The sequence below is a fragment of the Coenobita brevimanus genome, chromosome 65, assembly GCF_032717465.1.
Source record: "Coenobita brevimanus isolate Jiangsu-jjx chromosome 65, ASM3271746v2, whole genome shotgun sequence".
NCBI lineage: Eukaryota > Metazoa > Arthropoda > Malacostraca > Decapoda > Coenobitidae > Coenobita > Coenobita brevimanus.
The window spans coordinates 48,889,557-48,905,325 of record NC_137018.1 but is presented as its reverse complement, the minus strand read 5'-3'; the positions used below and the strand labels follow the sequence as shown (position 1 = coordinate 48,905,325).

Here is a 15,769-nt window from a genome sequence, read left to right as displayed (position 1 = left end):
AAACTTGGAGAATATTGGTGCTGTTTATTAGTGTTTTTCCTAGAAATGTAAGTGAATGGAAGTATGTCAGCTGTTACAGTATCCAGGGCCTGAGAAGACAGCAGAAAAAGTGAAGAAAATTGACTTCATTAACCTGAAAGAGAACAGTCTACGAGCAATCAATACAAGGACCACTTGAGTCCCGCTCAAGATGGCCACTTGAGACAATGGGAGGATTACAGATCATTACAGACTAGAGTGTGGAGTACTAGACCAGGAAATTTTAAGAGAGTTAGTCAAGTTTATTAGTTACTGAAAGAGATATGAACTGGAAATGATATCAGAACCTTGAGTTTATAGTATCATTGATTATAGATTGGAATATAAACAACAATAATAATGTATGTGGAGGTTTAGACAATGTGCAGTGTTATTTGATTGTAGTATACCTTGTATTTGAAGTGGTGCCAGGCACCTATGAGAAATTTGTTAGAGGAAGAACTTATGGAGTTTCTAAGAGACTCAGAAGTTAATGAGAATTCAGGTGGAAAAAGGAAAACCAGACACTTCAGAACAATTTTTATCATGTAAATTTATCCTCAGGAAAGTCAGGGAGGAAACATCATCAAAATAAAATTCAAAAGAATATAGAAATTATATATTATAAAAGGTTTAAAAGAAGTTTAAGTGGAATGTGAGGCAAGAAAACTCCTTTTTATCATACTGTCTTTGAACACAGAGTTAATAGATTCTTAACATATTGATTTACGATGAGTTCAAAAATTTTGCAACAAACATTTCAAACATGGAGAAAAAACATTAGAATTCAAAGCAGAACCCATGTGGAAGTGAATATGAAAGGAAAGTATAGCTGAGCCAGTGAACTAAGGAACATCTTGGCATACAGAAATAATTGAGTGACTTAGGAATAATAGAAGAAGAATTGCGGGAGTGAAGATGTCAGTACTGGCATGTTGTTTGGACCGTGAGCGTGTGGCAGAGGCGGTGGAAGCACTCTCTGTCAAGTGTCCCCATGCTACCTGTGAGTCACTCCTTCCCTCTTTGCACTGCCTCCAGAATCATAAGTAGCCTAGTTTTTCCAACAGTTATCCCTTAACTGCCTAGTCCTATACTCTGTCATCTTTAACTCTGCCTAAAGTTGCCATCTATCCATTTCATATGCTGAGCTGAAACAAGCCTGTGTAACAGATACCCCCAAATTGCTTTCTGTCCACTTTAACTTGGCCTAACATTGCCATAGCTTCGTCATGAATTCTGAGGTGTGACGAGATTAGCACTATAATACTGTACCGTATGTTACTACAGCAGTCATATAGAAGTGGTGTAGAGAGGATGTAGAGTTGTATTGTCCTGGCTTGCCACTGAGTTACATGAAATAATCTGGAAAAGGACAAGAATCTGTCAAGTTAAAGTGGATGAATTACAGTGTTGCATCTTCATCCAACAGCTGTCCCTTTTTCCATCAGTAGTTATCTTGTTTAACCCTGTGACTGCATTTTGTCAAGTTCATACAGTATATTATTCTGGATAACATAAATACTCCACTCAGAGCTAGTAACCCCATCAAAGAAGTTGGCACCAGTTTAAAACCTAGTTATACCTTGGTGGAGAATTAAGATCTTTATATTCCATATGGGTTAATGCCTCACTTTTATTTAACTGAGAGAATCTCATCACAGCAAGAAAATTAAGTCCCCCCATGAGTGTTACTTAATGACCCTTCACTTGCTCATTATTCTGGCTCCATCCTTATGTTGTAGATGCATAGGTATGGTAGCTTTCCATTTGCCTGGACACATCCTGGTAATTATATGTTATTAGAAAGGTGCTACATCTTTTTACATTCAGGTACTGTATTTTCCTCAGGTAATTGAGTGGGATTTATTGAAAGTTCCCCCAAACTGCTTTGGATCAGTAGCCAGGTCCAGCGGTATAATTTTTCCCAAATTAGACTCTTCTTCCTCATTAACTAGACTGCTACTGTACTTGTATTTGATTCAGTGTAAGTGATGAGTTGTTATTGGAGTTTGCAGTGTTTTGGTATATTGTGGATAGCCTATAATAGCCCTACATAATGATGTAATTCATTTGTCACCATCAAGTTTGCAATCACAGTCTGTACACATTATCTTAGAGCATATTACATACATGCCGTTCTGTACTGCAGCTTTATCTGGAAGATGCAGCCTTGAAAAATTGTTTTTAGCCAAATTTGTGAAAGCAAAGCTCAATAATTTGTGGGGATAATTAAATGGGACTGTATCATAGAGGACTGCCCTCCTATCACCTCATTCAACTCCCCATTAGTGCCAGAACATCAGTATCCTTCAGAAATATTGTATTACATTTTCTCACTTGATGTACTGAAAGAGCATAATATGCATCCTAGCACACTGTTTGTTACATAGAGTGATTAAAAAAAAGGAAAAATTGAACGTTGGGTACTAAATAGTGATCAGCAGCTGCAGTTAAATGACAGTGGTACACACATGAAATCTGTTCCTGTTCAACAGGATCTCACAGTGCTTCAGCTGAGAATCACCTGTCCTGTGATATCCTCTTGTGATTTGGATGTGCAGAATTGTGGAAGCTTAAGTCTGGTCACTTACAAAACAGAAAGGTGTCAGTTAAGGTGCCACATACGTGGGAATTCAAGAGTCAAGCATGCCTAAGCAGCAATCAACGTGTAAGTGATGAATATACAGCAGAAATTAAAAGGTGTAATAGATTAGCATTCCTAATTCTGCACTGACCACAGCTCACATGCACCAACCCTCGTATCTGTGTCCAAACCCACATTTTAGCCAGCCGCACTGACCTTGCTTTTGAAGATTTGGAGAGAGCTCTGCATATGACTAAACCGGAACTCTCATTCTCCACACGTATAACACACCAATCACCACTCTGGTTGACCGAAGACCTTCTCCTTTGGCTCATCAGACAGTTGCTACTGTACTAAACCTGTGCAGTACAATGATGTCATTTTCTTTTTATTGTTGCTCTCTCCAGGTGATATGACTTAGTTTAGGAGAGACTTTTTGAGCTGGGAGTGTTACACACAGCTTTCATCAACCTGTTCACTACAAGGAGTACTCTCCTAAGATGGGTACAATCATCTGGATATAGAAAGAGTAAAATGTACATCATCACATTGAAATGGTCAGTCACCATAGAGACAATTAATGTTCATTTGATGTTATAGGCTGCCACCATATCTAGATAAGGAATGAACAAGTACAAAAAAAAGTAACTAATGCACTTCTGGCAACAGCAGCAGTGTAGCATAGATTGGGCAATGTTTGCCATATCTCAGAAATCTTCATTTGTTTCAGAATGTGTAAGTTGTACTGTAGTTTGTTGAGGCAGTGGGACAGTTAAAGGAGGGTGATGCAGAGATACATGAATTAGGGGGAAAAAGGAGTGACTAGTACCTGGTACCATTTTATACTTTTTGTGGTGTAGAAGTTGAAGATTAGTCCATACATTTAAGGGTAAGTGACCAACCTACTTCCCTTGGTGACAGATATGATCAAAAGCCTCCATTCACCTTTTGGGGATCAAACTTACTGAAGGCTGTTATTCCAGCTGATGCATTGGAACCTCAAAACTTAGAAAGAGCAGTTTATTCTTGACTGGTTTTACCATTCCTTTGATAAAGCTTATTGACACACCTAGTCAGGATGAAAACATTGTCCCTTTCATGTTCTCTACATCAGCCTCATAATATTGTAGTTCGTTAGTGCTGGTAATGTAATGCTTACATTAGAAGTGTTGTGTTATGATATTTTACTTAAAGGTATGCAGTTTATTTCAATTTGTAATATGCGTCAGCAGGTAAGTACAGTAAACCATACAGTGTTATCTTCCCTTGGTGTTCTTTACTCTTTCATTTTGCTTTTATTTTTATGATTACTCTTTTTTCTGTATTCTGGTTACCACATGATGCCATTATTCATCTTAACCCCTTCAGTCTGATATTACTACTGTAGTTTTCTTTTCTTCATGCTGCAACCAGACAATTTAATTCAGCGTAGAGCTGACTTTTTTAACTGTAAGGTTAACTGTTGCCTTCAGTGCCCCCTTCATTGGTAGACATCATTACATAGCTGAATAGAATTATCTGGAGATAGGAGGAATAAACTAAGATAATGTTACCAGATTCAAGGAGTTAAGATGGTTCTTTCTACCTAGTGTGATTATAAACTATCTCTATTAACCCCTTGACTGTGATGATAGTTTATTTCATAACAGTCACCAGGGATTGAAAGGGTCAGTCCCTTGAATGGAAGAAGGACTTTATAAGTTAAATGGAGTCACCTGGCAGTAGCAAGAATAGATTTAAAAGTCGGCATCATAGTGGACTGGAAAGAGTTAACCACTTAAATCCAGTGACATATTTTACTGTTTGTTGTTGTGGTCTCCTGATGATTGTATTAAACTGAGGAGCTTTCTCTTACTGAACAGGTTAACAAAGACTGCATCAAACCCCTTCAGTTTAAAAAAAAAAAAAAAAAAAATCATTTGGAGATAGCAAAAATAAAATGTAAAAGTGCATCATGAGATTGAAGAGGTTAATGGAGATTGTAACCCTTTTATTCCAGGAGCCATAAGACGAACTGTTTGCATTTTATTCTTGCAACCAACCAGACTTTTTTTATTTTTTCTATTAAGGAAGTACTTTGGACCTGAAAGGTAATGTATATGCTTTAGTAACCCATTCACTACAATAGGTACCCCCAAGTTGAATAAAATCATCTGTAGTTATCAAGAATCAGGGAAACTCAGACACTTGTACGAGAAGTTTTTATTTTCCCAACACTGGAAGATTTCACCATATCGAAGGGAATATGCTGTGTAATACTGACAAGCGAGTGATTCAGGAAGTCAATTACAACATTAGATGGTAACTGTATTCAGTAATCAGATGGAACCTTGATGGTCTTGTGGGCTCAGGCTCCCCAATTGGATGTGACCCATAAGTGTTCAAGTCCAGGTGGTTGTTGGAATGTATTGCTCACCTACTGAAAATGCCACTCAGCATTGATTATCCAAGCTGGTCACCTGTGCCTTGAGTGTCTAGACTAGGTAGTGTAGACTTGGATCCATACGTTCCTAATGGGGCAATGAAGAGTTGGATGGTTGATAAATGGATAGATACATCATGTTGATAGGGTTAATGGCTATATATAGATCATTACCAAATACAGCAGGTAATTATGGGGGCTGTTAGAGTACAAAGCTCCTGTTCAACATATACATCTTCATGTTTAGTACATTGGTAATCTAGCTCATGCATCACTTGTACATTAATACATCACAAAAACCTTTCACTTTCCTGGTTATTGTTATTACTAATCTCATCAGAACCAGAATAAAGTGTCAGAGTTGGTTAAGGTAGCGGTTGTATATGGGAGCTTCAGATATGGTGTACGGTAATTATTGAACACTTGTGAATCAATAGTGGTGTGGATTAGAACTGGTTAGTCATTTGCAAAGCACCTGGTTGTCTGATGGTTTAGAATGCTGCAGTCAGAGTTTAGTGACATAGATTTGAGTTACTTAAGCATCTGCAAAAGCAGTAAATATGCCCTAGGTGGAGACCAGTGACAGGTCTGAGTTGCTTAGTCATCCAGAAGGATGTCTGGTGGTGTAGTGGTTAAAATGCCCCAGTCAGAGTTATGGCTTTGCGAAGATTGATCACTGAGAGTTGACTAGTGGTTTTTCAGTCATCCAGTGCCAGCTGTAGTATGCTGGTCATCTCCCCTAAACTATGGAAGTGAAGTCTTATGTCCATGTCTCCCCCCCCCCCCAGTACAGTAATGTTCACACCGCTTTTATGGTCAACCTCAGCTCACATGTTAACCCTGTGAATATGATGGGATCTTCTCTGTTTCATTCTTGCTACCACTGGTGATTTTATTTAGCTTAGGATGACGTTTTGTGTTGAAGGGATCACATACGGTACTCTCCATTAACACATTCAGAACTTTTTTTTTCCCTTGGGCAGTTCTTTACTTAAATGTCATTGCACTGAAGGGGTTGATCCAGATACAATTAAACTTTTCATTACAACCAGCCTCTCCCAGGTTGAACAATATTGTGTCAGTCTAATTGAAATAAAATTATTAGCCATATTACTAGTCTTTCCAAGTCTGAATAAAATTGCTTTGCTGTAGCAGGAATAAAATAGAATAAATGTTTGTGAGGTGAAGATGTCAGAGGAGGGTCATGTGAAATAATGGAAGGTGATGGTTTTGGAGAGCGAGAATAAAGAGGACTGGTGCATTAGAGCCACCAGGCATTTTGCCACACACCTTTAAGTTACTCTTTCACACACACACACACACACACACACACACACACACACACACACACACACACACACACACACACACACACACACATTTATAGAGTACATATGAAGTTCATCCGTCTTGCTGATCAGTACAGTATGTACAAGTACAGTACAGTAGTATCTGCCAATTTTACCATAATTCGTGAAGTACTTGACTTACCTATATACAGTATATATGATTTAGGCCATCAGTTTATCTCCATTTTTGCCTAAAACCTCTTGACATTTCATTTGAAATGGGAAGAAAAACATTGTACTGTACCTGTATATGTTTTTAAAAAATTAACTGTTGTCCATTATTTCAGCTGAATTTTGCCCTCCCATGCATATTTTACATTATGTACCAGCTTAGATACTCAGTTGGTGTTGATCCATGCCTCCCCCATCCATTTTCATCCATCATCCAATCCTATGTTTCCCCATGAGGAGCCTAGCCTGGGGCTAGGCAAGTTGGTCCTGACATTTAAGATGAGAGTGACCTGCCTCACTCATCCCTGAGTGGCGTTACGTGAACAGTAAACCCCAACTACCCCTTGGATATAAACCTTCACTGGCATAATCTGATTGGAGTGCCTTAATTACTCACTAAACCACCAGGTGCCATAGTTTGATTATATGGTTTCCATCTAGCACAGTAAATGGTTTCCTGGTGTACAAGAAACCATTTGGCTTGTTACTTAGTGTAGAGTCACTGATAAGCAGAAGGAAGAGGAAAGAATGAGGGAAAGACAGACAGAAGAGGGAGTGTAAAGTCACCCTTAAGCAGAAGGAAGAGGAAAGAATGAAGGAAAAAAGACAGAAGAGGAAGGTAGGAAGAGAGGAAAGGGTAGACACCCAAAGCAGCACTACATCGAGTGAGTTGATCCCCTCACTCTTATACTGCCTGGTCATTCAGCGATTACCATAGCCTCCCCTGAATGGAACTTGCATAGCTAAGAATCTTTGCTTCACTACCAGTACAGAATACTTCATAGTTCACAGATAATCCACTTCACTGTTATTGTAGTGTTGCTTCTCACAGTACAACACACAAAACTCACCTCACAATCACAGTGTAGACAGTTTTTCACCATTACCTTAACATAAGTTTTAAGTTTGGCCTGAATCCTGTAGCCCATTGGGTACACACAGATCCAGTTGAGACCAGAATGGCAACAACAACAACAACAAATCTAATTGCCCCTCCTCTGTCCCAAGGTTGCTGTGGGTGCTGCTCGGCGTTCCGGCCACGGTACAAGAGGTTGGTGGACAACATCTTCCCAGCCATACCTGAGGTTAGTAGTGCTAGTGGTTTCCCAGGCATGTAATGACATCAGGTTTGCAAGCCTGTTACTGATACTGTGTTAGCATGACCAAGGCTAGTCCCTACACTACAGAGGGGCTAATATTGGTCTGGCTCTATTTACCACGGTATTGGTGGAAGGGTTTTTGTGGTAAAGTTTTAATGTGACTTATTTATATCAAATAGATTTTTCATACTTTACTTCACACATTATGAGATGAAATGGGTTATGGTGATGATGATGTCTTACCTTTTGAGTGTTTGTTACTGTGTTTATATTTGTGTACATATATGTGTCATTGCATTTATTTATTTATATATTTTTATTATTATTTTTATTGCATGATACTGTATCAGTCTCATGATCATCATGGTCATCATCATCATCGTCATCATTTCTTTTCTTTTCTTTTCTTCTTCTTTTTTTTTTCCATTATTCTCTGATGTACATAAAGCCTTGATAGCCTTCATTATGCATTAACTGCTGTACAGTGTGCCACTCTTACATGTAGTGAAGTGGAGTGAGGCTGTGTCATTAATTCTGTACAAGACGCAACTATCCACCTCACTTTATTACCATCGTATTGTTGTCTCACTATTCTGTACGCCACTCTGACACGCTGTTTTTGTTGTGTTCAGTGACTGAGTAGTAGTTAGAATAGGATGTACATTACTTTCCAATGTAATACTTTCAGTTTCAAAATACTTATATTGAATTTATGGGATTTGTGTCAAAATACTTCCTGCAACTCACCAACTAGTATAATCATTCTTCTGTGTTTCTTGTTGGGAGAAAAGCTGCTTATCAGTGTGAAAGCATGAGTTGGATGATTATTGTTTACCTCCACTACCACTTATTGTATATACATTTTTTAGATTTCTGATGATTTTGCAATACTATATACTGTACAAATTACCATCATGGAATATTCATTCTACTCACTAGTGTTAGCACTGTACAGTATCACTGATTGCACATTGAGCACAGTACCTTTCCTCACCATCTGTGTGTGTATTCAAACAGAACAGTACATTTTACATATTCATACTGCATATTTTTCTGACATTATGTTAATTGTTAATTCTCTCCAGCAGACTGTACAGCCCTTCCCTAATTGACATACTATAGGCTTCACATCCATGTTAACAGCTTCTCATTCTTGATTTGTTAGTTTAAAAATTTATTCTAATATCACCTGTTGCTTGTTTGGCTAACAGGAGGTGGTGAACACTCATTCCTTTGGACAGTGATAGGAGCAACACCCCCTGAACCATTCCAGAATCTGCCCCTGCTATCTGCGTCAGTGATGCCTTGCTCCTTTCCTGAAACTCCCGCTTCCCCTCCCTCAGGGCCTAGTGGCAGTCACAGGCTGCTATCTCCTTCCATATCTTTCACAGTCTTTCAGCTGTTCTTTTTTCTTTGTCAGCTCTCACCCACATAAGTGATGTTTTCAGTGTCTGTGGCATGCAGTAAGACATTGTACAGGGTATTAAAAAGTTGCTGTGCTGTAGGAGGTAGGAGTGTGACTGTGAGGTGTGTCTGTGTGTGATGTGATGTGATGTGACAATATGAAGTGTGTTATGACAGTGAGATGTAGTGTGTGGCATGGCAGTGTATGGTGTGACTGGGAGGTGTGTAGGAATGAGTGATGTGATATGACAGTATGAGGTGTGGTAGTGTGCATTGAGGTTTGATAGTTTCAAGTCTGGTAATGCGTAATGTGGTATTGTGTGATATGACCATGAGATTGGGCTAGTGTGTAATATACTGTGACAGTGTGTGGTGTGGTGTGGTATGATAGGATGAGAAGTGGTAGTGTGTGGTGTACGTGACTGTGTGTGGTGTGGTATGGTATGTATAAGGCGTGTAGCTTGTGGTGTGATGCATTATTACAGTATGAGGTGTGGCTTTGTGAGGCATGATAGTGTCTCCTGGGTGGTGACTTTTCTAATGTCCTGTGTTACTCATGTTGATGTGCAATATAGTACTTCCTCATGATGAGTTGCGTATTTTGAAACTTTCTTTTTTCCTGTTGAGTCCTCAGTAAAATGCAGAAAACAGTTACCTGTTAAAGTTTCATTGCTACTGTAAAAAGAATTTGCCAGTTTCTTCCATTTTACAATACTGTACCAGGTGCATGGAAAAAGTTGTGATATTTTGGAACACATCCCTGACTTTGAGAACCTGCTTGTATTCTGTCATACAGTGTCACTCGGGCATTCCTCATTGTAACTTGGGATGTGTTCCAGATTATCACAACTTTATCTCTATAATCAGTACTGTAACTCTGGGAAAATCAGTTGTACAGGTAGCAGTGAGGCTTTAATGTGCAATTTTTCTGTAATCAGCGTAGAAATTATTAGCAAGGTAGAACATTAAAAATGCTGTCATAATGATACATTCAGTTCATCCATCATGTATTGATTGTTCTTCTGGTGCTTCCAATAGGATGGGCTGGTCAAGGCTAACATGGACAAGCTGATGTGGTATGCCATGAACTCCCCAGACAAGCTTGACCGCATTGGGGAGTACCTTGCATATCGACTCTACCGGGACATCAACCGCAGAAAGACTGGTAAGTGTGGGAGTAATAATGGGGCATTATCATCTATTTCATTTTACATTTTTCATCAATATCTCATACTGGCTGGATGAATCACTCTTGCGTGATAATCAAAGACGGTGAATAAAACCCACACTTGTAGACGAAGAATATAATTACCAAACAGTTTCGGTGGACACTGCCACCATCTTCAGTGGTCAAGATAGTGAGAGGGAATGACATATTGACTATACAAGAGTTCCTTTTTATGCGTGTGTGTGTGTGGAAGGGGGGGTAAAGGTGGGGTGGGGTAGATTGTAAGCGGGGATAAACCCCAGGGGGGACATTACCGGGCAGGTCAGGTGTAATTCCTATCTGACCCTACCTGTGTCTTAGCAGGAAGGGACATTTCCACTAGGGACCTCATTATTGGATCTAGCTTGTACATACCTTCACTAAGGTTGAAATTCTCGTATTTCTGGATACACATGGCTTCAATAATCTTTCGTTTCTGAAAGTCATGACTTCTATACAATAGATGGCTACCTTGCCAGTCAATTCTGTGGTTGGCTTCACAAACATTGTTAAATATTGCATTATTTAAATTACATGTTCGTATGGCATACTTGTGTTCCTTAATCCGTGTTTCCAAACTACGACCTGTTTCTCCTATGTAAACTAGTTCACAATCTTTGCAGGGAATTTTATATATGCCTGCTTCTGAATATGTTGTACATTTGTTCTTTACTAACATTGCTCTGATGGTGGAGGTATACCTAAATGCTATATTTACCTCACTACTGTAACCTATTAACTTTAACATATTCAAGTCTGCAACATAAGGCAAAGTGAGGAAACGTTTCTTTTCTGCGGTGGGTTCTTTAGGTACGTAGTAAGATCGCCTAGCGCGGAGGTATGCTTGTTTAATGAACCATTTGGGATACCTTAAGTTTTGGAAGATTTCCCAAATGAGATTGTTTTCTTCTTGTATATGTTCTGGACTGCATATTCTAAGGGCTCTAAGGAACATTGATGAGATAACAGACAATTTTGTGGCAGAATGATGATACGAAAAATAATGAATGAACAAGTTACATGTGGTTGGTTTCCTATACACCTTAAAGCTAAGTGAATGATTTTGCTTCATCACCAGCACATCAAGAAAGGGAAGAACACCCCCGTTCTCCCACTCAACTTTAAATTTAATGGAGGGAGCAAGATTATTTAGGTGTGTGAAAAACTCGTCAAAATTATCAAGTGCTGAAGGCCAAAATGAAAATATGTCATCAACATAACGAAACCAAATGAGTTGAGGGGGAGAAACTCGTGGCAGTAGTTCCGTTTCATAATACTCCATATATAAATATGAAACGGAACTACTGCCACGAGTTTCTCCCCCTCAACTCATTTGGTTTCGTTATGTTGATGACATATTTTCATTTTGGCCTTCAGCACTTGATAATTTTGACGAGTTTTTCACACACCTAAATAATCTTGCTCCCTCCATTAAATTTAAAGTTGAGTGGGAGAACGGGGTGTTCTTCCCTTTCTTGATGTGCTGGTGATGAAGCAAAATCATTCACTTAGCTTTAAGGTGTATAGGAAACCAACCAGTTGTAACTTGTTCATTCATTATTTTTCGTATCATCATTCTGCCACAAAATTGTCTGTTATCTCATCAATGTTCCTTAGAGCCCTTAGAATATGCAGTCCAGAACATATACAAGAAGAAAACAATCTCATTTGGGAAATCTTCCAAAACTTAAGGTATCCCAAATGGTTCATTAAACAAGCATACCTCCGCGCTAGGTGATCTTACTACGTACCTAAAGAACCCACCACAGAAAAGAAACGTTTCCTCACTTTGCCTTATGTTGCAGACTTGAATATGTTAAAGTTAATAGGTTACAGTAGTGAGGTAAATATAGCATTTAGGTATACCTCCACCATCAGAGCAATGTTAGTAAAGAACAAATGTACAACATATTCAGAAGCAGGCATATATAAAATTCCCTGCAAAGATTGTGAACTAGTTTACATAGGAGAAACAGGTCGTAGTTTGGAAACACGGATTAAGGAACACAAGTATGCCATACGAACATGTAATTTAAATAATGCAATATTTAACCATGTTTGTGAAGCCAACCACAGAATTGACTGGCAAGGTAGCCATCTATTGTATAGAAGTCATGACTTTCGGAAATGAAAGATTATTGAAGCCATGTGTATCCAGAAATACGAGAATTTCAACCTTAGTGAAGGTATGTACAAGCTAGATCCAATAATGAGGTCCCTAGTGGAAATGTCCCTTCCTGCTAAGACACAGGTAGGGTCAGATAGGAATTACACCTGACCTGCCCGGTAATGTCCCCCCTGGGGTTTATCCCCGCTTACAATCTACTCCACCCCACCTTTACCCCCCCTTCCACACACACACACGCATAAAAAGGAACTCTTGTATAGTCAATATGTCATTCCCTCTCACTATCTTGACCACTGAAGATGGTGGCAGTGTCCACCGAAACTGTTTGGTAATTATATTCTTCGTCTACAAGTGTGGGTTTTATTCACCAATATCTCATACACTTGTCTTCACTCATCATCTGACCATATCTCTTCAGCCCATTTTCTTTTACTTGCTTATTCTTCTTCCTGTTCTTATCACTGTTGCTCCAGAGTACATCCAGTAAGTAGATATGCTCTGTTATTAATGTTCCTGTAGTTCTCTTATTAGAACAGTGTTAGTGTCCTTGTCCAAATAACTGCACAGAATTTGTATTTTAAACCTTAGATTCTTACTGTACCCCTTTTGTACTTTAGGGTAAGTATTGAATCATGAACAGGTTTAAAGGAAAAAATAGGGATTATTTAACCAGCAACAAAATAAAGAAGTGATTCTACACAAAGCAAGTTTTAACAAGGACTGTCTACCCATATTCTACATTCATTCACTAACCAGTGTCCCCCCAACCCCACTCACATCCCCACATCTCTTCAGGGTATGTAATCATCTCCATGGATGCACTGGACCAACTTCTCGTATCGTGTCACGCCAACAACCTGAACCTGTTTGTGGAGTCATTCTTGCAGATGGTCCAGAAGCTGCTTGAGTCCACCGAGCCCACACTACAGCTCCGTGCCACACAGTCTGTTAGTACCAGCCCTTTGCATCAGTGTTTATTATGAGGAGTGTTTTAGTGTTACCATTGTGGCCTCAGACTTATCTGAACATGAACTTGATGGACTGCAACTTGAAGTAGCCCTTCTCCCATAATTCACCATCTTCCTTTCAGGGGATAGGGAAGGAGCTGGGGGTATTTGTGTAGCCATTCACAGGAGCTTCCTTGTTATATTGGTGCCACCATGTAATAGCATCCCTCCCCAGTATTTACACAGAGATTATAAATAGATAGTGTGTGCATCCTCCACAAACATTTTCATGAGGGCCATGTTTTATGAAGATTTTAGATTTTGAACCAGTAATAAAAATATTTTTATATTGCTGTTGGGTTGAGAAATTGATTTTGATGACAGTTGTTGGTAATGTATTAAGTTTTTGAAAATATCAGTGCATTGGCATTTTTAGAAGTTCATATTCAATGCATAAGTATTCATATTCTCACAAGTTCATATTTAATGCATAAGTATTCATATTCTCTCACAGTTTGAGAAGTTTGCCAATATCCGTGAGGACACACCTTCATATCACCGGCGATATGATTTCCTGGTGAGCAAGTTCTCCTCCATGTGTTACTCCAATGAAGGCTGTGAGGACACCCGAAGACAACTGCGCACTGCTGGCATCAGGGGGCTCCAGGTAGGTTGGGGGATGGGGGGATGCAGGAAGGGCTTGGGTAATGGCAGCTGTTATAAAGTTAAAGAGCAAGACTGAGATAATGGGGTGAGAGGAGGGAGGGATGGCAGGGGGAAGAAGGGGAGGAGCAAAAGAGCAGACGGGAAGTGTTTAGGGGTGGAAAGGAGTGGGGGATAGCAGGAGGTATGGAAGGTTAATGGAAAACTAAATGGCAGGTGATTGAGAGAATGAAGGGGGGAAGTGGTCTGGTCTGGTTCGAGGCAGTATTAAGGTATGAGAAGTTGGTTGAATAACAGGTAGGAAATATTTAGGGGTAGAGAGGAGAGGGAAGGGATGCAGGAGTGAGAGAGTGGATGGGAACTAAATGGCAGGTGATAGGAGAATGAGGAGGCAGTCTGATTTGAGGATATGTGGAGGTGAGAGAATCATGCAATAGAGCAAAGGGGAAGTGCTGGGAGGAAAAGAGAAGGATGGGATTGTGGTGGATAAGAGAGAGAGGTAAAAAGCAGAAGTGAAATGTTTACAAGAATATGAGAAGGAAGGAGATACAAGTGAAGATATGTGGAGCTGGAGTAGGAAGCAGATGGAGGGTAGGTGGGAAGTGTTAAGATTGAGAGAGGAGGTTGCTGGGTTGCGAGAAGAGGGTAGAAGTGAGATGTTTTTTGAGATAGAGTGGGAAAACAAATAAGAAGCTTATAGGAGGAATGAAAGTGAGGGGAGAGGGTGGTTGTGTGTAGGAAAAAGAAGGGAAGAACATTCAGAATGAGAGAGGATAGTGATGGGCAGAAAGGAGTTGATTAGGAATACTGAATTCAGAGAGCTAGCAGTTGAATGGGAAGGAGGGAAAGTAAGAGGAAATATTAGAGAAGGGCTTGAGTGGCATAAGGAATTGAAGAAAGAGAGGAGATTGAAACAAAAAGATTAAGTACTGGTACCCTAGATTGAAAGAACAAGGGCAAAAACTGGTATGATTTGTAATTAAGGTTGTGCTGAGGAGAGGTGGATTGAGATGTTTTGGGTTTGTTGAGAGGATGACAGTTGGGTGCTGAAGGTGAAAAGTGAAAACATCGGGTATAGGTTTGTGAGTGGCAGACCGAAAAAGACCTGGGATGAGGTCACAGAGTGTGACCTCAGAGATAAGAGACTGAACAGGAGGCTGCCAGAGATTGAGCAGCATTGAGAGCCGCCATCAGGTGACCAAGGCTGACGTATGCAACCATGTTGGAGCCTTTATAAACAAAACAAAATTTTATATATATATATATATATATATATATATATATATATATAGTATTATTATATTTATATATATATTCCTGTATTTTATGTCTGTCCAAGAATCCAGAAACATCTCCCCCCCCCACCCCACCCCGGGAATAGGATACCACTTCTCCCTCACTCCAAGATTTTAGTGACTGATCTTGAGCATAGTTCATCATCCCCCCCATTAGATTTTATTGTGCTGTAGTGGCCAGCTTTGTAGCGAATAGAATCATCATCATCATCATCATCCGGACCTCCTTTCCCACCCTAGGGCAGGGTGAGGAGTAGCAACGTCCAGACAGCCAAAGTTTGCCCAATTCAAAAGGCCACGCTTCCATTCACTCATCAATCAAGCCCTCAAAACCTGGTTCCATCCAATAGGCCACAGAAAAATTTCACCACGTTCTGTAGCTTTACATGTACCCATCTGATAGAGCCAGTCTGAATGCTGTCATGTTATAAAGGGGTGCCAAATCCCTGGTCGTGCACTTCTCTGCACAAAATTCGTCCAG

At 39.7% G+C, this 15,769-nt stretch overlaps 1 protein-coding gene across 1 annotated transcript in view; it reads left to right on the top strand.

Annotated features, from left to right (window-relative positions):
* Positions 1–936: 936 nt before the first annotated feature.
* stmA (Protein EFR3 homolog stmA) overlaps positions 937–15,769 on the top strand; it is a 39,930-nt gene continuing 25,097 nt past the window's right edge. Inside the window, exons 1-5 of the mRNA XM_080276512.1 lie at positions 937–1,021; positions 7,553–7,629; positions 10,087–10,213; positions 13,179–13,330; positions 13,845–13,997. Coding sequence (XP_080132638.1) covers positions 937–1,021; positions 7,553–7,629; positions 10,087–10,213; positions 13,179–13,330; positions 13,845–13,997 — 594 coding nt within the window. The remainder of the gene's footprint in view (positions 1,022–7,552; positions 7,630–10,086; positions 10,214–13,178; positions 13,331–13,844; positions 13,998–15,769) is intronic.